At 52.4% G+C, this 23,261-nt stretch overlaps 1 protein-coding gene across 1 annotated transcript in view; it reads right to left on the bottom strand.

Annotated features, from left to right (window-relative positions):
* Positions 1-21,987, bottom strand: part of EHD3 (EH domain containing 3) — a 28,490-nt gene extending 6,503 nt beyond the window's left edge. Inside the window, exons 1-3 of the mRNA XM_043917512.1 lie at positions 21,129-21,987; positions 11,196-11,372; positions 7,251-7,348 (exon numbers count right to left, since the gene is read on the bottom strand). Of these exons, the coding sequence (XP_043773447.1) occupies positions 7,251-7,348; positions 11,196-11,372; positions 21,129-21,355 (502 nt within the window). The 5' untranslated portion in view covers positions 21,356-21,987. The remainder of the gene's footprint in view (positions 1-7,250; positions 7,349-11,195; positions 11,373-21,128) is intronic.
* Between the last annotated feature and the right edge of the window lie 1,274 nt (positions 21,988-23,261).

Raw genomic sequence — 23,261 nt, 5'->3', positions numbered from 1 at the left:
CCAGTTACCAACTGTCTCCGAGTCAGTTTCTCCATCTATAAATGGGCATACAAATAGTTAATACATTTTTAAGGACCAGAGATGCTCAGCTCACCTAGCAGCTAGAGAGGAAGCAGCTTCACCTCTCAGTCTCCTCTTCCATATAAAGGGCAATAGATGGGGATGTGAGGCTCAGAGAGGTCAAGTGACTTGCTCGAGGGCACACAGCCCAGCAGCAGCAGCACCGGGATAAGGATGGAGGTGTTGGGCCTTCTGTCGCTCCCCACTGCCCCCGCTGGCAGGGCAGTAGGAGCCCTTCCTTAGGTTCTGGGTGGGCTCAAAGACCCTGGCTCCCAACACCACAGGGTTTTACAGGCAGAGACCTTGGGGTCCCAGAGTTCTTTGCCACCATTGAGTGGGAGACTGAGCCAAAAGGAAAAAGCCAGCCGTTCCCACCCTGCCTCACAGAGGAAGATTAGAGACCAGGGAGGGTCATCCGGCAGCTGCCTTGCCACTGAGAGGCAAGCAGCTCTGCTCGCCTGTAACCAGGTCCTCAGTGCGAGTGCAGCAGAATCCCCTGGAGGGACTGTGAGAGCCTCAGACTTCGATTCAGTTCTCATCACGACCTCAATTCACCCCCACACCACCCTCTGAGGCAGGCACAGTCCCACTTTCCAGAGGAGAGACTCAGAGATGAGGGGAGAGTCAATCGCTGGTGTGTGTATATGTGTGTGTGTGTTGGGGGAGGGGGTGTTCAGGACTAGACCCGGCTACAGGGCCCTGGGCACCCTCCACAGGTCCTGTGGGTGGTGGTCCTGCACCTGTGAGCCCCCTGCCTCCCACTCCCCTCCTTGTGCCCAGGCCGGACTTGCAGCTCCGCTGAGCCCCATCGTCCCTGCCCACCTGCTCCAGGGGGACCTGCAGCCAACACCCACTCCCTCCCCCATTCCTTCCAAGGGCTGGCTCTGGCTATTTTTAATCTTCCTCAGCACAGCCAGGTGGAGGGTGGCTCTCACCTCACCTCCAGAAGGCAGCCCCTCAGAGTCATAGGCAGGAGGGGGGCAGAGGGCTCAGAAAATCAAGGCAAATTGACTTCCGAGCCCCAGTGCCCCAACAACCTGGAAAACAGGTCGCGACCTTGCTGCTGCGGTGCCTGGAACCAGCAAGCTTGCCCTCCGCTGTGGCTGGGGAGGGCAGTGGGGCTCAGAGGCCTCTGTCCTTCTGCTGAGGCCCGCTCCCAAATCTAGCTGGACAAGGTTTTGGCTGTGGTGGTGCCGGCTATGGGGAGGGTGGCTGCGAAGAGCAGGCTGCCCCTTCCCTATGTACCCCCCTCCTGTGTGGCAGATTTCAGCCCTCATTACTCAGCACACCTCATGTGGCTGCTGGAGGCAACTGCTCACCGTCAGCTGGGCAGCCAGAGCAGCTAGTCCTGGACACTTGATGACACGACTCAAAGCAAGCTGTTGAGACTGCCCAGGGCCCAGGACCAGAGCGCAGGTCTTCTGGCTCTAAGCCCAGCTTTCCAGACACCCCTCCACGGGCTAGGGAGATCGAAGGGGCCAGCGAAGCTACAGAGAAGAGGCTCCCGGCCTCTGAGCCCTCGCCAGTCCACAAGGATGGTAGCCTTGCCCAAGGAGGCTCAGCTACAAAGACCTGGAGTGGGTGGGGCAAATCCCAGAAGCCTGACTGGACCCCGAAGGGGGAGGGGCAGGAGAGGGAGACACTGGGCCAGTGCTGCCAGAACAGGGCTGTGCCTGTCCCCACCGCTGGGTCAGGTGCCCTCAGGCAGGCACTGGCCTCTCGGCTGACCCAGGAAACCTCAGGATGCATCGTCCCCCCACTGCACCAGGAGCTGGCGGGGCAGGGCCCACTCATCCTCCTTTGCTTTCCTGCGCTCAGCACGGTCCCCTGCACACAGTAGGCGCTTTATTAGCATGTGCTGCTCAGAACCGAAATGTGAGGCCTGGTCTGCCTTTTATATCCCAGGGACAGTGACCAAGCCATCCCTGGGCCTCAGTTTCCTGGTCTCTGAATTGGAACCCACCTGACCCTGCCAGAGGCTGGTTGTGAGGATCCAATCAACGACGAGGATGCAGGTGAGACTGCCTGTGACCCGGGCTGCTCCTATGGCTCTGCCCCTCTATGAGGAGCTTCTTCCAAGCCTGAGATTCCATGACTTGGGTGTGCTCTGAAGGGGTCACCTGAGGAGCACTGGTCTGGACAAGCCCACCTCTAGTTTCTGCTCAGCTATCAACTTGCTGTGTGTCTTGGGGCAAGAAGCCTTCCTTCTCTGGTCCTTGGTCTCTTTGCTTGTTAATCGGGGGAAGGAAGGCTGGGGGCTGCTGTCTAGGATGTCCTGGGTACCCATATGAAGCCTGCTCCTGCCTGAGGGCAGGCAGATGGCTTCTGGAAACCCTTTCTAGAATTTCAGAAGCACCGAGGCCTCCTCTTCATCCTTCCACTTTTGCAAATTCTGCTCGCTCTGGCAGGGCTGGCTATCAAATTACCAGCGGGGGAATGAGGAGAAAGCTTCCTACCCAGGTGTGGCTGCGAGGAAATGAGAGTCAAACAATGACTCTGCGGGCTCTCTCTGGAGCTCAGCCTCCCTGCTCCTGACTATAGAGCCTCGCAGGCTCCAGGCTGGGTATCTAAGTAGTTTTGTAGACTGAGATCACACAGATCCAGGAATGGGAGCATCAGAAAAGCACGGAGTAGACCTGCTCAGGAAAGGGGAATGGGCTGCTCTCCCAGTTAGTTTCTGTGTGGATTTAGGCAAGTCTGAACCTCAATTTTTCAGCTGTAAAACAGGGATAAAAATGACTGACTGGTGAGGGATCAATGGTAGAACCATGATTACAAGAGAGCCATGGGGAGGGCCCAGAACTCATTCTGGAGGCTCTGCCGTGACATCTGGGGTGACAAGCCCTCTTTCCCTCGCTGGTCCTGGGAATGGCTCAGAGCCCCACAATAGAGCTCTCAAGTCCCAGCAGTAGCCCAGGGGCTCATGAAATGTGGACTAGTGGTTGGTGGGAGATTCAAGCCCTGGCAGACTGATGGTGAAGCTGGCCGTCCTGGAATTACAGGTAGCAAATCTGCCTCCTCTGGGAGAGTGGGTGAGCAGGCCCCCGGAGCAGAGCCTGGGCAGCCTGCAGGCCCACGCCCCACCCCAGGCTCCAGAGCACTGGAAAGAAAGCATTTCTAAGTAATTCTAGGCAGGAGGAAATCAATGAGACAAACAACAATAAGTGCAGCAACTCCTTAGTCATCAACCAGCTTCCTTCACAGCCTGAGAGGCAGTGCAAGGGTGCTGACAAGGCAGCATATTTCTTGGTATTTTCAGCCACAGTCTCATTTGACTCTCATAACTCTCCATGGGCCAGGAGGTAGACAGGCAGACACATCTAACAGGGAAGGGAGAGAGAGAACACAGAGGTGAAGGGGCTCGTCCGAGCTCACACAGCCAAGTGGTGGTAAACTTGGGGCTAGGACCCAGATCCTTACTCCCCTCTGTGTTCCCTTCTCGGCTCAGAGCCCCGCAAGGCTGGAGCTCCGGGCGCTGAGCCCTGCAACCAGGCACTTATTTGAGGTGGGTCCATAAAAGGTCCTGTTCCAGAATCTGTCAAGATTTAAAGACATCTTAGAGAAAGAGAAATGAGAAGGTATCAGTTTGCAAAGTGTGGGACCAGTTCAGATGACAAAGGCCACACTGCATGCCTCCCAGAAGTTACCTTGAAAAGCAGCCCAACAGCATTGTCCCAGGCCTCCCAGGTGGCCACGAGGTGTCCGTGTACCCTTTTGAAGGGACTCGGGACTCTGCTACTCCACCCTGGTATGTGACAACCCTACAGGTGTGTATGTACGGTGTGTGGTCGGGGACCCGGAGGCCCCTAAGTGAGGGTGCCAGGAACAGGCCAGGGACGGGAGACTGTGAGGATTGGCCCTGACCCTCCGGGGTCCCCAGGGGAAAACTGCAGAGGAGAGCGTGCCCCATTGCTCTTCTCTGAGCTCCTCCTGGGCAGGCAGGCCATGCTAATGTGCTAAAAAGCCACTGGACAGGGAAGCAGGAGACCAGAGTTCCCATCCCGGCTGTGTGACCTGAGCAAGTATATTCCCGCTCCGGCCCTGCTGAGCTCAGCTGCACAGGATGGGGTCCGCTGGGAGTGATGTGTGCGGTGCAGCGTGGGGTTGCTTTTCTAAGGTGGGGCCTGTGGGGGTTTCTAGCTGGGAGGTGGACAGGAAATGTGGTTCCCAAGTGTGAGGACACTCAGGCTTCTGGAGCCTTCCTCTTCCGCTGCATCCTCGCTTCTTCCCAGTAATGAGTCCCGGGCTGGACACATCCTGTCACTTCCAGCAACTGCCTCCCTGCCCCTCTCCAGCCCACCCCAAAGCATCTGCATCCAGAGACAAGTGTGGGCCGGGACTTCCCGGGTTCAGGTTCCCGGATGTCCCTGCTTCTGCTCTCCCACAAGACACCCAAGGCACCTCCAGATCCGGGCAGAGGGGGCACACCCTCACCGAGGACCACACTTGGCCCAGCTCGGGCCTGGCGCCTGAGTGCTCCACCTGTGAAGTCTGAGGCCTGGGAGGGGCCTCTGGCAGAAGTGGCACACCAGGCCTCGGCCCAGAAGAGGCTCAGTGTAAATGTGATGACGATGCCCTGTTTTCCTGGTGAGACACAGCCTTGAACCTGGCATGAGGCTCAGTGAGTGGAATGTGGCTGGATTTCAGGCTTGACTCACCACCTCAGTCATGTGCACACCTGCTGGGCTATCCATGGACTATCCTGGCCCTGGGATGCAGGGAGGCAAGAAGCACTGAATCTGTGCTGTGGCCAAACCCAGAGTTCTGAGAGCCCAGGCAAAAGGCCACAGAAGAGTGTTTGGTTCTGTGCACACACCTGTGTGAGTGCATGGAGGGGTGTGTGGAGGAGGGGTGTGATGAATATAGATAGTGGGGTTATATGTATATAGGTATACACTGAACTACTGAATTCTATGGCTGATTGTGAAGGATGGGGGCGGGTCTTCATGCTAGAAACTTTCCTTATTTGGGGTGCCCCTGATATCTGAGGGTATCCAATCCCCACCCCCTATTTTCCTGGTCTCTGTGCAGTGCTGAGGTCAGCCCTGCCCCAGGCTGATGATGAAGGACTGGCAGCTCAGCTCTCAGCTCTTGTTTTTATCCCAGGCTACTTTGCTAGCAGCTGCATTTATAATCTAGGCTCAGGAGGGCAGAGATCAAACTGGTCTGCAGAGACACACACTGGGCTATCACTTCTCCCAGAAGTGGGGTAAGACCTGGTGGTAGTCAGCATGGGGTGGGAAGGGGATAGGAAGGGCAGGCAGGAAAACTGAGCCCCCAGTTTACTGTAGAGCAGCCACTGAGGTCCAAAGGTGAAGTCAAGAGAAAAGGTAGAGGAATATGAAAAGAACAGAATGGAACAGAAGCTGAGGAAGGCAGGCATCTCTAGAAGCAGGGCTGCCATGTACAGTTGCACAGGCAGTGCACTGCACAACTGCAAGGAAGGCCATTGTATTGATAGATTGCCCTGGTGCTGTTTAATAGGGCGGCCCTGGGTGTCAGATAAAGTTGAAAGAAGGGAGCTCACTGCGATCCAGTTCCAGAGCTGATGTTCAAGTTTCCATTACTGCCTGTGGACATCATGAGGTCAAGTGATGGGTATCGTTACCCTTTGTTACTCACAGGGACATGATGACTCAGGGGAAAATGTGACCTACTGAGACCCATAGGTTCTAAAACCCAGTGCTCTAAACTCCCAGTCCAGTGCCCTTGGAAACCCAAAGGCAGGAATCCTCTCTGGACCCACGATCAGACTGCACTTACAGGAACATAGCCACCCAACCCTTGGGGAGTTCAGGGGGAGAACTTTGTCTGCTCTCTTCCTGGAGAAGACACAGGCTGTCTGTGTAAATCCCCTTTAGATCTAAACTCAGGATGAGCCTAGAGGAAGCCTTAATGATGTAGGGACTGGTCAGGAGGGAGGGAATAATTAGGGAAACAAATAGAAGCAAGGCAGCTGCCCAAGCTGCTCCCTGCACCCCACTATGGGGCCCTGAACAGAGTGCTTTGAAAAGGCGGGTAGACCAGAGGGAGGGTGTGACACGCCCCTCTCTCCGCACCCCCTCCCCATCCCTGGGGCTGTGGGTTCTATGCCTGCCTCACCCCTGCACCACTATACATGCACCTCAGCCCAGTCACATGTGGTAGGAGGGCGGGCCGTCACTGAAGGTCAGTTCTCTATCACCCAGAGAACTCTTGCCTGTGCAAAGCCTTCCCTTCCCAGAAGCTGCCTTCCGAGTGCTGGTTTGGCTCCTGCCCAGCTCCCAGCTCCAGGACTGGGGTGGGCATGGCTTCATCAGCTTTTTTTACCAGAAATACAGCATCAGCACAGAAGGGGTCGGGGCCGCCTGGGGCACACAGCCTGGTGTGGCTGGAGAGGCCGGGAGCACAGTCAGGAGCTTTAAGACTTTTGTACTATCCATCTAGTGTTTTAGTTAGGAAAAACCCGATGATGCTGGTGGTGGTGATGATTGGTAAGAAATCATGTTTACCGTGCATTTGCTACGTGCCAGACGGGAGGTTTTTTACTTGTGTTATCTCTTTTAATCCTCAAACAACCCTAGAAAGTAGATAGAATTATGTCCCCTACTCTACAGATGAGGCAGCTGAAGGAAAGAAACCCGGCAGGTCACCCTGCTAGGAAGTGTTAGAGGCAGGCTCAGAACACTGGTGGTCTGGCTCCTGAGTTCAGGTTCCTGACCCCCCATGCCAGCGACCTCCCTCAATGAGCAGTCACCCACATCTGCTGGAACGAGCAGTTTTCAAGTGCTCTCATGTACCCAGCTCCCTGCTCTCACACCTCAAAGCACGCTGTCATCCTCACGCTATTAGCTGAAGTCCTCAGCCTGCACTTGCCTCCCCTGCAGAGCTGCCAGCTCCCGGGGCAGGGACAGCAGGACCTTCAGAACAAGCCAAGGTCTGGCCCAGGAAGAAACGCAATGAGGTGAGTAAGGCTAATGCTGATATGTCCATTTCACAGATGAGAAGCCTGAGGCCAGTTGCTCCTGAGTGACAATGGATCTGAACTCTGGTGGTAGCCTAGGACCACCCCACATAGCACATGAGGCAGCACTGATTCATCAGGAGACAGCAAGGCCCCAGGAACCTCTATCCTGGTATAGAAGCCAGAGAACATTCTGGAAAGAACACAACACAGAGCCAGGGCCACGCCTACCAGGTACCTCACTTACCTCTGCTGATCCTCTGCTTCTCCCCGGAGAGGATGCCTGGTGTGTCAATGACGCTGATGCTCTCTAGCACAGGGTTGGGCAGCTGGGCACACACAAACCTGCATGGGTGGGAAGAGACCCGTGGTGAGCTGCTATTCTGCCCTTGCCTCTCAGGCACACTCGTTTTGGTCCCATACCAACCTCTCCTGCCCTGGGCAGAGGTTCCGATGCTCAGCCACCTTTCCATGCAGACTCCCAGCCCCAAGTTAGAGCAGCCCCCACAGTGGACCCAGGATCTGTACTTGGAGGAAGCTCCTGGGGGCATTCTAAGGGGCCTATGTCTGTGGCCCCTGCAGGCAGGGACACCAGGATGTCCAGCCCTTGATCCCTGTCCCCCTCCAGGAGCACAGTCTGGTAGAATAGTGGAGGTGTGCACAAGGACAACCATGATATGGGTGCCATGGGACCAGCACCCCCAAGAGGTCACGTGAAGGACTCAGGAGATCCAAGGTGGAAGGAAGACTTCCTGGAGGAGGAGACACTACAACTGGACTTGAAGAATGGGCCATACCACGCAGGAATGCTTAGGTGGGCTTTTAAGAGGCTGTCTAAATACCAAACATTGCTATTAGGATAGTGTACATGCATGCTAAGTCGCTTCAGTCGTGTCTGACTCTGTGTGGCCCTATGGACTGTAGTCCGCCAGGTTCCTCTATCCATGGGATTTCCCAGGCAAGAATACTGGAGTAGGTTGCCATTTCCTTCTCAAGCCTTAATCAAGAAAACATCTCCAGCATTACATCCCAAAGTCTCCAAATACAAACTGGTAAACCTAAGCCAGATCCTTCTCACTTCAAGCCTTCTCTCTTAAATGCCATTTTTGGTCGAAGTCAACAAGGTGTCTGACCATCAGTTCCAGTTCATGGTCCCACAGTCTTGGGAACAGACAGGTAAAGGAGCCTCTGCTCTCCAGTGAGGTGGCTGCAGAGATGCAGGTCAGGTGAGGAGGGGGATGCATGGGAAAGAGAGTCCGGGAAGCCTCACAGGGGAGACAAAACCTGAAGTGAGGCCTCAAAAGGTGACCAGCTTTGCTGGGAGGACAGGGGTGTAGGCAGGAAGCCAGGGTGTGTGTGTGTGTGTGTGTGTGTGTGTGTGTGTGTGTATGTGTGTAGCTAGGTGAAGATACAGACATGCACAGAGTGGAGATGGCCATGTAAAGATGGACTCAGAGATTGGAATTATTCTGATACAAACAAAATACCTGGAGTAACCAGAAGCTGGAAGAAGCAAGGAAAGACTCTCCTTTCTGGGCTTCAGAGGGGGCATGACCCTGCCAACACCTTGATTTTGAACTTCTAGCCTCCAGAACTATGAGTCAATATTTATTTTAAAGCCACCTAGTTCATGGTAATTTGTCCTGGCAGTCCTAGGAAACTAATAGAAGTGTGTGGAGATGCCACATGGAAATTAGAGGGGGGAGGGGAGCATGTGTGTGTGTGTGCGTACATGTGTGTGTGTGTCTGTGTGTGTGTGTAGGCACCAGGCCAGGGGACACTATCACTGAGATGAGAACCAGAGGCTGGAGCAGCTAGAGACGTGGCAGGACAGGGAGGTAGGGGCCAGATTACGAGGGCCTTGAAAGCCACATTAAGAAATGTGGATTTTACACTAAGGGTGGCAAAAATCCATTGGAACGTTTTAAGCAAAAGAGTGATACCATCTGATATGGTGGTTGTCAGCTTTTCCAGATCAGTTTGGTAAATACTTACAAAGCATGTGCTGTGTTTCTGGCACTGTGCTAGATAGTCCATGGCGCGGCTCCTGTCCCATTAGAGCCCATGGTTTCCTCTCTGCCTTGGGCCCAGCCAGATTCTTGTCCATAGGTTCTAAGGCACACTCCAGCATTCCTCAATAAATTCCACATTTTGCTGAAACCAGGTTGAGCAGGGCTGCTGTCCCTTGGTGACCAGCAGGTCATGCACATGGGGCTGGTGTTTGGGGCCAGGGCTCCGGTTGAGCATCACCCAGGCCAGGAGCATGGAGTGAGATGGGCAGGGGGCTGAGGGGGACACCAGGTCATAGGGGCCAGAGCAAAAGGGGGCAGAGGAGACTGCAGAGGGTCTGCCAGGGAGACAGGAGGAGGCCAAGGAGCTGAGAGGGGATGGTGGTTGAGAGATGGGGTGGGGTGAAGACCGAAAGTGCTCATGGCTTATCACACAGAGGTCATGGACAATGTTCACATGGGCAGCTGTGTTCCACAGGGTGGGGGACAGGGAGGAGTGAGGAGGTGAAGCCCAGAAACTTGGCTGTGGAAGGAAAGCGAGGGGGTAAGAGCTAGTAGGGCCTGCTGCAGGGTTCTCAAGAAGATAGTTACCTGTGGTAAAGGAGCCAAGGAAAGGTGGAGCTGTCAGGAAGAGGAGTAACTGACAGAGCTGTCCCTGGGAAGATGGCTGGATGTGGGGGGTTCTTGGCTGGGGGGTGGGAAAGCGGCAGACCTGAGGGTAAAAGAGGCTGCAGTTCTCTGGGCTGCATGGAGGGGGAGGACCGATGCAAACAGGCTCCACTTATGGACAGATTGGAACCAAACAACTGCAGGGAACCCATGGATACGGGCTTCCATCTTCTCTAGAATGGGAAGCAAGGTCATCCACTGCAAGAGGAGGCTGAGGTGCCTGGAAAAGGCTTGGGACACCCCCAGAAAAGGGGAAGGGAGATGTCACGGGAGAAATAGGACCCCTGGGCAGTACGAGGATGAGAAGCAGGCACCTGGGGTGTAGCCATCCTGTACATGGCTGCAGTGAAGCTGGTGGTACATGGAAGGGCCTCCCCAACTCCCTGCCCTGCCCTGCTCCTTGTTTTTCCTCCCAGGGGATGTGCCTGGCCGGTCCCCAGCCAACAGTTCTTGTATATATCTGTCACTCAGCTGTGGCGGCTCCAGAAGAGAAGTCACAGTGTTCTTGCATTAAGCCACATTCTTTGAATCCTCTCTGCTTATATATACACACACACACATATATATACACATTTTTTTTTCAGTTTTCTCTGCCTGAAATGTCCTTTTTTTAACCCTTTGCATGTGACTTCACTCATCATTGAATATCTGTGTCAAATGCCAACTTTCTCACAAAGTCCTCTTGCCTTGGAGGAGGACATTTACTCTTATCCTATTTTACAGATGGGAAAAGTGAGACACAGACCAGTTAGGTTATCTAAGCGCATGGTGCTATTAGATTGGTTCTTAACCCAAAGCCCATAGTCTTTACCTTTACTCTAAATGCCTTCAATCATAGAAAATAGCTTAAAAATTTTTTAAATGCGATATGCATGCAAAATTGTGGTGTGGATCTACATTATCTGTCTGATCAGGGGATCAGCCTGCACCCTAGGTAAGCAGAGTAATGGGCAGGCCCGGGTCAGCTTCAGATCAGCCACTAGAGCTTCTTCCACTCAAATTGACCCAGTGACCCTGGTGTTTACAGGCTGACTTGTCTCAGGGGAGGGAACTTGTCCAAGGTCACACAGTGAGTTTAGTAGTAGGGACAGTGATCAAAGCCAGGGCTTCTACCTTAAGTCCAGGGTCCCGGCCACCAAGTAAAAACAATGTCCAAAACAGGAGGAGCCATCCTCTGCCTCCTTCTAGCTGGCTGAAAAGCCCTTCCATAGGATAGGCAAAAGCTGGGAACTACAGAGGGCAGCCCTCTCTGCTTTTCCTGGAGGGAGGTGTGGATTAGAGATGGGATTTAACTAGTTGGATCCCTCCCCCAACTTGATCAGGAGAAATCATGCCAGTGTTAGCTGCTTCCATATCCCTAATCAGTGGTGGTTTCATTCCCACTAAGAAAGGGACAATCAAGAGAGATTCCAGGTCTGGAAAAGATACAGGGTCTCCCAAGACCTTGCCCTGCCCTTTCAGACTCCAAGGAGAAAAGAGAGCACCCAGGATGCGTGCGTTCCCTCTGTACCCACCTGTTCAAGAAGGCATTGCCAAAGGCGTTCAGTTTCCTGAAAGGTTTCTTAGGATCCACCACCAGGGCGTTCCCGGGGATGATGCCCTCCACCTCGCCGCGCATCACCGAAATGAAGGAGTCGGTGGTTGGCTCCGGCCCAATCCTCATGCCCGGGAAATCCTGTTCCAGGAGATACCTGGTGGAAGCGAGAACAGTCATAATGCAGGGATGCTGTGGGCAGATCAACACCGCCCGCCCACAGCAAGGCAGATGCTGGGGTGAGTCACGGTGGAGGGGCAATCAAGGAAATTTCATGGCAGGGAGAGATTTTCATGGATGCAGAATCTGAAGACCTTTGGGAGGAAGTGGGATTTCAGTTGAACTTAAAATATCAAATTTGTCCTTGGTCATTTTCTTTTCACCTCCGTGACTCGGAGGGGTGGGTGGGACAAGCAAGTCTGAGCATTGAGAGACTGAGGCTAACTCCCCTCTCCACAGCCCCCTCTGGAGCCCACAGTGAGCCAGAGAATGAAGAGAATAAGCTGGAAGGAAAACCAGACTCGCTGGCAGGAGCTCAGAACAGCTTTGAGCCCAAATTGCTTAAGGCTGGACTGCAGGCAGGGGAGCCCAGTGCTGCCCTGGGTTGGTACTGGCCAGAGGAGAGTACCAGGGGCCATGACGGACAAGAAGCTAAGGGGTGGGTTGTCCAACAAACAGAGACCCTAAAATGAGCCCTCAGCGTGTGCCAAGACCCTCCCCCTAGACCTTAAGGGGCCATGTTCACGCCCAGAGGGAAATGTCAAGAAGCCCTTAGGAGAAGAGATGGCAAGTCAGAGACTGCTGGCCGGGAAGGGAGCCTGGGAACTCCTGGGCCCGCGGGCCTCAGCCACTGCACGTGGAGCCCGTGGAGCTCCAGCTAACAGTGCTGGGTCCGGCCCAGGGGTTCTGACCCACTGGTCCAGGATGGGGCCCTGACCACTGGTCTCTTTCAGGAACTCCCTAGTTGATTCTAGTTGTAGCCAGGGTTGACAACCTGCTCTGGACACTGTCATTCTGCTGATAGCACCACTGACAATAGCATGTCCATGGCAGACATCACCCTCATCACTTCAAGAATGTAGCTCCTTCTGGCAGCCCTAGTAGGTGCAGTTGGGGGTCTCTGTATCCGAGCCTTCCACATCTGAGAACACAACCAACCATGGAGAACCCGGGTTGAATTCCGTGGTTGGTCAGAGTCATTGAATGTGGAGCCCATGGATCCGGAGGGTCTATTGTACTGTGCCATTTTATACTTGAAGGGGCTTCAGCATCTGCAAGGGAGGTGGGGTCCCGAAACCAGCGCTCCATGGACACCAAGGAATGAGGGACAACTGTATTGAGGAACCCAAGGCTTTGAAGGGTTATGGTGCTTCCTCCATGTTAAATAGTTAACAGTGGAGCAGGAACCCAAACCCTTATCAGTCTAACACCAAATCCTTTGCTCCTCAACTGTCTCTACCCTAAGGAAATGCTCTTTGCCACCCCGCCCCACCCCGTGCCCACCCTCTGCCCAGCAGGTGGCAGCCTGGGAAACTGGCTGGGGTTTCTTCCAGCTCATGGGCATCTCATTGTGTTCTCAGCTGTTTACTCCATGCTTCCAGGGCAGTTCAGTTGCCACAGGGCTCGCTCCCCAAGGAGCTAGCAGGCGAGCTGCCACGGAGGAGATGCTGCCCGGGGGGCCACCCACCTACACCGGCAGTTTTAGGTTGGTGAAGCCCCTCATCTCCCTCCAACATCTGGGTGTGAAGACAGGACTTCCTTCCATCAGAGGCCCATTCTGAAAGCTGGGTTGTGATGAGAATGTATCACCCCAGTGGCCCGTGGACAGGGTTTCCTCTTTCTCAAGCATACCTTCTCCTTCAGAGCCTCAGGGGAGAGGCAGGGAGCCTCAGGGCCTGGGACCAGCAGACCTGGATTCTCTAACCTTCAGAAGGTTCTCGACCTCTGCAAACCTTGGCACTTTCCTCTATAAAATGGGAGGTCATTGTTCTGATTTATTAAGCACTTGTGCCAGACAGCGTTCCAGACTGTCTATGGATTATCTCGTTTCATCTCACATTTCCTCTGATGTGAGCACTATAATCTTTACCATCAAATGGGCCTCATAGGTAAATCCATCTCACTGGGTGTTCTGAGGGTTAAATTAGTTATAGGCCGTAAGTGCGTAAACCAGTACCTAGTACCTAGATCACCATCCCAAAGATCAAACTATTTGTTGCAGGATCAGACGGTAAACAATCTGCAATGCAGTAGAACCCAGGTTTGATCTCTGGGTCAGGAAGATCCCCTAGAGAAGGGAATGGCAACCCACTCCAGTATACTTGCCTAGAGAATCCCATGGACAGAGGAGCCTGGTGGGCTCCATGGGGTGGAACAAAGGGTGATGCTCCCCAGCATTGCCAGGGCCACTTCCTGGGATGTTTCCAGAGCCTCAAGTGGCCCAGCAAGAGCCCTTCGGCTAAAACCACATGACCCTGGATTTGCTGACCACACATGAGTCTGGAGAAACACAGAGTTCAGTGAATCCCAAAGCAAATCCAGGGATGCAGTCAAGCCAAGCAGAGAACCCAGGGCTGGGTAAATTCTCAGGGACATTTGGGTATGACCTGCAGCCCCGAGGGCCCCCTTAACAAAGCCAGCATTATGTCCAGAAAGGAAAACCTATTGAGGGCTCTCATGACTGCTTTCTCTATGGGGAGAGATACAGATCGCCTCTGTTGCCAGGCAAAGACATTCCCACAGCAGGGTAAAAAAAGAAAAGTTAATTCAGGCCCGGGAGGGAGCAGCAGAGACGGGGAAGCAGGAGAACAAGGAGGGGCTGGCGGGCAGAGCACCCACTGTGAGCCAGGTGCTCTTCTGTGCCCCTTCCCTGAATGATTCCACTTAGTTGGTCCTAGAAGTGCTGTAGGATGGCTGAATTATTTCAGTTTTGCAGGTGAGCAAATGGAGATGGAGACTGCCCCCATTCAGGGCCAAATATAAATATTTAGAGGCCCAAAGAGCAGAGGTTTTCCAATGTAAAAGAAATAAAATGGATATAAGGAAGGCAAATGCAATTCTGGTTTTTCCCATGAGGACTATTTTTCCTAAGCAAACTGTTTCCTAACATCATCTCCCTCATTTTTCAGTGTCCTGCTTGGCTGGCAATCTAAGCATGCGGCTTGTTTTACTGGCACCTGAGCACTCAGGGTGAGGCATAGCCAAGAATCCACCTAGTCTGCTTCTGGGGTCCCTGCCTCTGCAACAGTGGGGCCAACCCTCCTGCTGCTGGGACAGCACCAAGGGTGGGGAACAGAGGGACGGGGACCACCAGCCATGTTGCCCAAGGACATGGCTGGGCTGGACCCGATGCCTCAGCTCAGTTAGGGAATGCGCCTTGATGTATGGCTGCTTCACTGCAGATGTGACCTTGGACAAGTCCCTCCAGAGCCCACTGCCTCAGTTTCCCCAGTTTTTATAAAGTGGGGCTAATCCTGGGTTTCTTACTAGCTCAGGGGGGCAGAGTGAAGGTTTTGCAAAGACACACATGAGTTTTGGAAAAGCAGCGGCTACACCAGACATGGGCTCACATCAGCACAGATAATAATTAGAGAAAACACATGTCTGTAAGTACCCAGTGCATTTCTACCTGGACGGACTCCAAACCCAGGGTCCTCGCACCTCCGTGAAAATACACATAGCTCTTAATTTGCATATCTTGAGGTTGACACTAAAGGCACACATCACTTTCTGCCTTGTGTTACAGGTATTTGTGTTAGGTTAGTTAGTGTTAGTTGCTCAGTTGTGTCCAACTCTTTTTGACTCCATGGAGGTCCACCAGTCTCCTCTGTCTATGGAATTCTCCAGGCAAGAATATCGGAGTGGGTTGCCATTCCCTTCTCCAGGGGATCTTCCTGACCCAGGGATCAAGCCTAGATCTCCTGCATTACAGGCAGATTCTTTATTGTCTGAGCCACCAGGGAACCCTATTTGCATTATATATCTGTATCTTTGGTCTCTCTAAACCTTTTGTACTTCAGCTTTAAAATGGGGTTAAGACAATACTACTTGTCTGGTTGGCCTCACAAGGTTTCAGGGAGACTGTAAATCACCCCAAAGACACAAAGTGAAGTAAGAGATGGGGGACTCAATGGCCGAGTTGAGGTTTGAGTCAGCTCTTTGCTTCATGGAGCAGTCACCATTGTCCCTGGCGCACAGCAACCTCTACAAGGGGACAAAGTGACCCAAGCACAAAGGAGACTAGTAGGCAGACCAGCAGCCAGACCTCCTACTAGCCTTGGCTTGCCTAACTGCCCCTGATACAGGCTGGCCTAAATAACTCTATGAGGTGGTTGCCATTATTCACATGTTAGTGATAAGGACACTGAGGTTCAGAAAGCTTAGACCCTTCCTAACAAGGTCTCCTGGCTGGAACAGGTGGAGCTTGGGTTCTGCTGAGCTTCCCATGTTCTTCCTGTGGCTGCATTCTCCTGTCAGTGGGAGTGGGATGAGCCCTTCCCCAGAGGTCCTTCTCCCAGTCCTGTTTCTCCTGATGGCCTCCACACCTAACTCTCAGTTCAGTTCCATTCAGTCACGCAGTCGTGTCTGACTCTTTGTGACCCCATGGACTGCAGCATACCAGGTTTCCCTGTCCTTCACAACTCCCGGAGCTCACTCGAACTCACGTCCATCGAGTTGGTGATGACATCCAACCATCTCATCCTCTGTCATCCCCTTCTCCTCCTGCCTTCAATCTTTCCCAGTATCAGGGTCTTTTCCAATGAGTCAGTTCTTCACATCAGGTGGCCAAAGTATTGGAGCTTCAGCTTCAGCATCAGTCCTTCCAATGAATATTCAGGACTGATTTCCTTTAGGATTGACTGGTTTGACCTCCATGCAGTCCAAGGGATTCTCAAGAGTCTTTTCCAACACCACAGTTCAAAAGCATCAATTCTTCGGCACTCAGCTTTCTTTATATTCCAACTCTCACATCCATACATGACTACTGGAAAAACCATTGCTTTGACTAGATGGATTTTTGTTGGCAAAGTGATGTCTCTGCTTTTTAATATGCTGTCTAGGTTGGTCGTAGCTTTCTTCCAAGGAGCAAGCATCTTTTAATTTCATGCCTGCAGTCACCACCTGCAGTGATTTTGGAGCCCAAGAAAATAAAGCCTGTCACTATTTCCATTGTTTCCCCATCTATTTGCCATGAAGTGATGGGACCGGATGCCATGATCTTTGTTTTTTGAATGTTGAGTTTTAAGCCAACTTTTTCACTCTCCTCTATCACTTCCATCAAGAGGCTCTTTAGTTCCTCTTCACTTTCTGCCATAGGGGTGGTGTCATCTGCATATCTGAGGTTATTGATATTTCTCCTGGCAATCTTGGTTCCAGCTTGTGCCTGACTCTCAAGACAGATCTTAAGCCAGACATCAGGAGGTAGACCAATGCTCTGCCCTCTGCTCCTCTGAGTAACACTCAGGCCTTGTAAGAGGTAGGCAGATGTCGACCTAGTCCCACTTAGGGACTAGGAGATCAGAGCCCTGACAGGAAAAGGATGTCCATGGACCTCAGATGGGTGACAGGAGTGAGGAGCTGCTGGGGCTGTGGCTAGCAGGATAGCCTGGCAAAAGACAGTGGGTCTACTGGAATGGAAAGGGGCCCCTTCACTAGCCCTTCAGCTTATTAGAGAATCATCCTTTCTGGGGATGATGCTGCTATGAGGCCTGGGCAGCAGAGACGCCAGAGAGGTGATGAGAGAGGGTACAACCACAGGCAAATGCTGAGTCACCTTTACAGGAGGATGCAAAGAGCCCCCTGAAAAAGGGGGAGGCTGAAAGGACCAGCTGAGTAGCCACCCGGCCCCCTCCCCACCATGTGCCCGTTGGTACTGTAGAGGCTCAGTCATGCTATAGAAGGGCTGGGAGATGCTCAAGACCAGCTGAGCTCTCCCTATGGACACACAGGCCACTCAGCTCCAGCAGCCGCAAGCCCCACACCCAAAGCCCCAGGCCCTCTACTACAGCGTGGCCACAGGCCAGCGAGGCCCTGTTTGAGGCCTTGGGATCCTGAGTCTTATAGCCCCTGGGGCAGCCAGCCATTCATCTCTGTGACCAGGGGGCCAAACGGTGCAAAGGAGGAGGGACTTGAGATTGCAGGCCAGAGTGAGGAAGAATGAAGAGAGAAAAACAGCAGAGGTGGGAGGAGAGGCTGCCAGGCCAGAAGGACACAGAGCTACTGTACTAGGAAGAGGCAGCCTGTGTTGGAGGAAGCAGCCACCCGGCCAATTTATTGTTTATTTTATTACCCTGGGTTGCTGGGCCTGAGGCCAGTGAAGTTATTTCAGGCAGAGATCATAGCACATTAATTAGTTATTAGAAGAATGTCCTTTTCTGCATGTTCTTCCTGAGACAAGAAATAGACCCCAAGGCAAGGAAATGTAACTGAAAGGAGATGGACACTAGGAGACAGAAGGCCAAGGGCCAGGGGATGAAGAGGCAAGTCTTTATTTCCAAGGGAAGGGTCCCTCTCAGGTTCAGGCTGGAATACAAGATGTGAATGGCCATACCCAAGGCAAGAAGCGGGGATGGGAGAGGGTGCAGCTGTGAAGGCAGGCTGGATTCCGCACCCAGGCGCTCCTAGTCACCCCAAGTGGAATCTTCTCTGTTTTGGGGAAGGGGTGTGGTATCAACTGACTCTTTTGAAAAGCAACTCAAAAATGTGACTCTTACTATCAAGATTAAAAAGTCAGAAAAAGTTAAAAAAAAAAACAACACAAACTAAAACTCTGTACAACCTTTGACCTAGTGATTTCACTTCTGGGAATCTCTGAGAAAACAGCCTAATCCGTGGAAAAGTATTATGCACAGAGATAGTCAGATTGGTCCTACAATAATAGCACAAAATAAAATTAGAAACAACTTCAAATATTCAAAAGAAGTAGATTGGTTAAATGAATAACTGCATATACATACAGTAAAATATCATGCAGCTTTAAAACTAATGCTTACAGAGATTTAAAAATTTACTCGGGAAATGTTCATGCTATAAGTGAAATAAATCCACATGCAAAATTACATTATGGCATGACCTCAACTGTGTTATAAAATAGCTAAAAATACTGGAAAGACATAATATGTATTATAGACACATATACATATATGATATACATACATTATATATTTGTGCTGCTGCTGCTAAGTCCCTTCAATTGTATCTGACTCTGCGACCCCATGGACTGTAGCCCACCAGGCTCCTCTGTCCATGGGGATATCCCAGGCAAGAATACTGGAGTGGGTTGCTAGGTCCTCCTCCAGGGGATCTTCCCACCCAGGGATCGAACCCAAGTCTCTTATGTCTCCTGCACTGGCAGGGCAATGGACATGAGTTTGAGTAAGCTCTGGGAGTTGGTGATGGACAGGGAAGCCAGGCGTGCTGCAGTCCATGGGGTCGCAAAGAGTTGGACACAACTGAGTGACTGAACTGAACTGAACTATATATAAAATATTTAAGATGGTTTCCCCTGAGTTGTAGGATGATGATGGGGCATTTTTTCATCTTCCTCAAATTTACTCTTGTCTGCATTTTCCAATTTTTTAAAATAATTACTGTTCAGTGGATTTAATGAGAAGAAAGGAAAATATGTAATTTGGTTTTGGAGGCCTTCCCTGTCCTGCCAACCCCTCCTCCCCTGCTGGGATCCTCTCTCTCAAAGGGAGACAGCTTTTGATGCACGAGCTAAATTCGGTTACTGACATGAGTGGGGAGGGAGAATGCTTGTACTCAGAGGATAAGAAACAGGAGGGCTCTGCCTCTCTCAGCCTTCCTGTCTCCCTCAGATAAGCAGTAATCTATAGCAATTCGGCTTTGCCACTTTCTTAGACCCAGTTAACAGCCAGCATGACTCAGGCAAAGCCAGGAGAGTATCTCAGACAAGAGGCACTTAAACGCGTCTGCTGTTCCGGGATCCCGCCCTCGGGGTTGTTGGCTTCTCCCCACCTCCCCTCCCATTCTGCAAATGTCTACTGGGAGCTCCTGTAGCAGAGACCCCCGCGCAAGGCCCCAGGGAGCTAGGCAGTAATTGCTGGTGCCGCAGGAAGGAGAAGTTCTAAACAACCTACTAAGAATTATAACCAAGGTGTGTCCAGAGGGTTGGGGAAGGCCACGCGATGGGCAGGAGCCATCTGTAAACGGCCTGTGCCTCCCATGGGGCCAGGTGGAAGATGCATGTTACAAAGGAGACCTTGCAGAGAACCAGGAGGCTCTGAAGTGTCTTTGGCAGCAACAGGCGTTTAACAAAAAAAGGGAGATGCATTAGATCGGGGGTTCTTGCCCTAACGTCCAAGGCTTGGACTCCCAAAATTATATGTAAATTTGGGATGTAGGTGCATTTTTGTAAAGATTGGGTCCATAGACCTTTTGAAAAGTTAAGAAGCAATGAATTAGATTCTTTGCAAGGGTCCTTGCAGTTCTAACAATATAAGACCTCCAAAAGCCAACAATCCCCCTGGGTACCTAACTTCAGAAATCACTCAGCCTCTCAAGCTGAGTGAGTCCAAGGCTGTCCACCCCACAAGGAAAAACTCAGCTGATGTCCCGTTTAGACATGCCATGTTAATATGGTGTGTGTCCTGCTCCCAGAAGGCTTGTGTCAAAAGCTTAGCACTAGGGAAAATTTGAATCTAGAAAATCAGGAACTAGACTGTGAAATTTTCTGCTCTCCACCAAACAAAGCACGGTGCTTTGCATGTTGCAGGTCAATGAATGGAAACAAGAGCATCCCCGCTTTGAAACCTTCCATAGGAGATGAGCACCATTGACTCTGCGGGGGCAGGGGGGAGCTGAACCCATCACCACTTTCTATGAGCCTGACTCTCAACACAGAGGGCCACTCAACACAGAGCACCCTCAACAGCTTTCAGGCCTGTGAATGTGTGAATGAGGCCAAGGAAGATGGCCTGGCCTTGAAGGCTATGTGGCCTGAGGGCTGGAGAGAAGCCTGTCTTCTAAAGATATGAAAGGTCCTTATCGTTCTGGTGGACAATAAGTGGATTTCTTTTGAAGGCCAGGTGGACAGCTGACTTCCTGAGGATCCCCACAGCCCGAGGATTCTGTAATTCAAGGGGATGGATGACTCACCCTCAAAGTTACAGGCATTGAGCCAACCATCTCCTCCCATGCATCTAGGACCGCATCCCAGGTCAACCTCCCATCCTGTTATATGGCTTTGGACAATTCATTTAACCTCTCTACGCCTCAGTTATCTTGCCTGCCAAGTCAAGGAGTTGGATGAGACAGTGGCCAATATTCTGTCCACCTCCAAAAGACTTTAATATGATTACTGAGCCATGAAGATCAACAGGAAACAAAATAGCATTCTGCCTCTAGATACTGCTTGTCTCCAGTCTCCAAGAGATATTTGTAAGGAGCTCTGATTGGAAAAGGAAACTGATGAAAGAAGGACAAGCGGGCTCCCTGGCCCACCCCCTCAGCTGCCACTGTAAAGCCCCCATGTGAGTGACTGAAGCTTTCAGAAGGCAAGGAAAGTGGTCCTGACCATCGAGTGCATGTCCCTACAAGGAAAGGGTGTCAGACACCCCCACCAGCCTAACGTATTCTTGTGACCAGGATACCTCTCACTTGTGCCTCCTGGGTTTCAGTTTCACCATCCATAAAATGGGTAGCATAGGGATGGCTCTGAACTTCACACTTCATGGGCAGAGTGCAGTGGAGAGGTGCTAGGTAGGATGGAGCAAGGGACCATCCAATGAAATTATAGGGTAAGCTTTGGACAACCCCCATACAAGGATTTCTTCAGAGATTTCAAGGGAAGACTTATCTCTTTTCCCCAGGCAGGCGGGGCATCGGGAGTGAGCAGAGGGTCTAACGCTGGGCAACTGGGTGGGCTGCTGGGGGACCCTGGCTGGCTTACCTGATGAAGGTGGTCTTCCCGGTGGAGTACTGGCCCACCAGCAGCACCATGGGCTTGTTGTCGAAATCGGCATCCTCCAGGGCGGGAGAGTGAAACTCGTGGAAGCGATAGTGCTCTTCCAGGGGCAGCAGCTTGGTCCTGTAGAGTTTCTTGAGCCCATCGCTCACGGTCTGGAAGACCTCGGGGTCCTTCCTCCGGCGGTCGTCGGAGCGCAGCCAGCTGAACATCGCGGCCACCGGTCGCCTGCTCGCCCCCGGTGCACAGTCCCAGCAGGAGGGCGTGGAGTCGGCGATCCCGGGTTCTCGGGGAAGGTGTCCCGCTGGGCCGGCCCGCGGTGCTCCCAACCGCGCCGCCGCCTCACCGGAGCGCCGGGCTCAGCCGCACCATGGCCAGGACGCAGGGCTCGGGGGTCCCCGGGGCGACGGCGTGGGGCCGCGAACGCGCTCTTCCCCTGCTCCTGGGACCAAGCCCAGCCCCGGCTTCATTCAGCAATCAAGGCCGGAGAGAGGAAAAATATCTGGGTTGGGCGGGAGAGCTGCGATCTTGGGGAAAAAGTCAAACCTGCAATTAAAATGTCAGATACTGGGTCCCCCGGTCTCCCCCAGCTCTCTCCCACTTTGGCTCCGGTGCAGTAAAAGGATGCTTCAGAATCTGCTCCCGCCCGCCCCGGAGGCTCAGAGGAGGCGGCGGCGCTGCCCAGCCCGCGGACAGCTCAGCATCTGCAGCCGCAGCCTGCAGCTCCAGGCGCGGGTTTAAATGCCAGCCGTGCAGGAAGCCGGCTCGCGGAGGAAGTCCCCGAGTACTGGCAAAGCTGGCGCGGCCCTGCGGCCCCGGCGGAGAGAAGCTGAGAAGGGCGCCGCCATGTTTGCGGGCAGTGGCCCCACTGGGGACCCACGACCTCTCGCTGCATGGGAAGGGAGGGATGCATGCTCAGTGGGAACGCTCTGGTATTTCATTCCCGGCCTCTGGAGGTTTGATTTGGGAACAGCGCCCTCTCAGGGACAGCTGCGAAGACAGAGTTGACCTGCTTCACACTCTCTGCTTTCCTTCAGTTACTGAGTTCAGTTTCTTAGGATGACAGGTTCTCTATTGTTAGGTAATATTTTTCTTGGCGCATGGAAAGAAGAGTCCAATATTAGCTTACCCCAAATGACCAATACTATCACTACCCAAACTTTTTGCTAGGTCTAGGTGAAGTCAAACTATTCTCCTTTATTCATTTGTTCATTCCTTTCAATAAAATCAAACAAAATAAGCAAAACGTCCATAAGTATTAAGCCAGTGTTACGGCACAATTTTGGTGACTGTGGTTACAAATTTGATCACCAAAATAAGCACTAGGGTCTCTCTCTTCCAGGAACTCCAGCCAGGCTGGGTTTAAAGAGAAGATAGGAACAGAAGGCCTGGGTGCATAGCAGGAGGAGGCATCCTTTTTGTCTGGATAATTTGAGGAAGGTGTCATAGAAAGCCTGACTGTGAGCTGGATCTTAAATGATGAACCCATGGAGAAGAAGGGGGACATTTCAGGCTGAGTAAAGTGCACTTGCAAAGGTAGGGGAACATGGAAGAACTTGGTGGGGTGAAGGCAGAGTCAATAGTTTGCTGCCAAGAGTATGGACTTCAGGAGGATGGGAGGGAGTGACTGAGGCCAGGCAGAAAAGGTTTTACAGAAACAGGAATCACAGAGGTGATAAGGAATCAATAATAACGTTATTATTAATCATGGTTAACATGGACCAAATGCTCACCATGTGCAGGGGCCTGGGCTAAGTTCGCAGCAAGTATTGTTTCATTTAACCTTCTAGTTTCCTGGGTGGCTCAGACGGTAAAGAATCCGCCTGCAATGCGGGAGGCCTGGGTTCGATCCCTGGGTTGGGAAGATCCCCTGGAGGAGGGCATGGCAACCCACTCCAGTACTCTTGCCTGGAGAATCCCCATGGACAAAGGAGCTGACATGACTGAATGACTAAGCATAGCATACAGCAGCTCTATAGGGCAGATCACGTCTCCAGTTTCACACCAAGGAGAAGCGGATGAGAACAGCTGGCCAGGCAGGTGTAGGCAAAAAGGGGTGCATTGTCTGCAAGGAATTTAAACACAATAATAAAACCAACTCAAAGACGATCTGCTTTA

This window comes from Cervus elaphus, chromosome 11, assembly GCF_910594005.1.
Source record: "Cervus elaphus chromosome 11, mCerEla1.1, whole genome shotgun sequence".
Lineage (NCBI taxonomy): Eukaryota > Metazoa > Chordata > Mammalia > Artiodactyla > Cervidae > Cervus > Cervus elaphus.
Note: the sequence above shows the minus strand (reverse complement) of the source record. Positions and strands in the feature narration are given on the sequence as shown.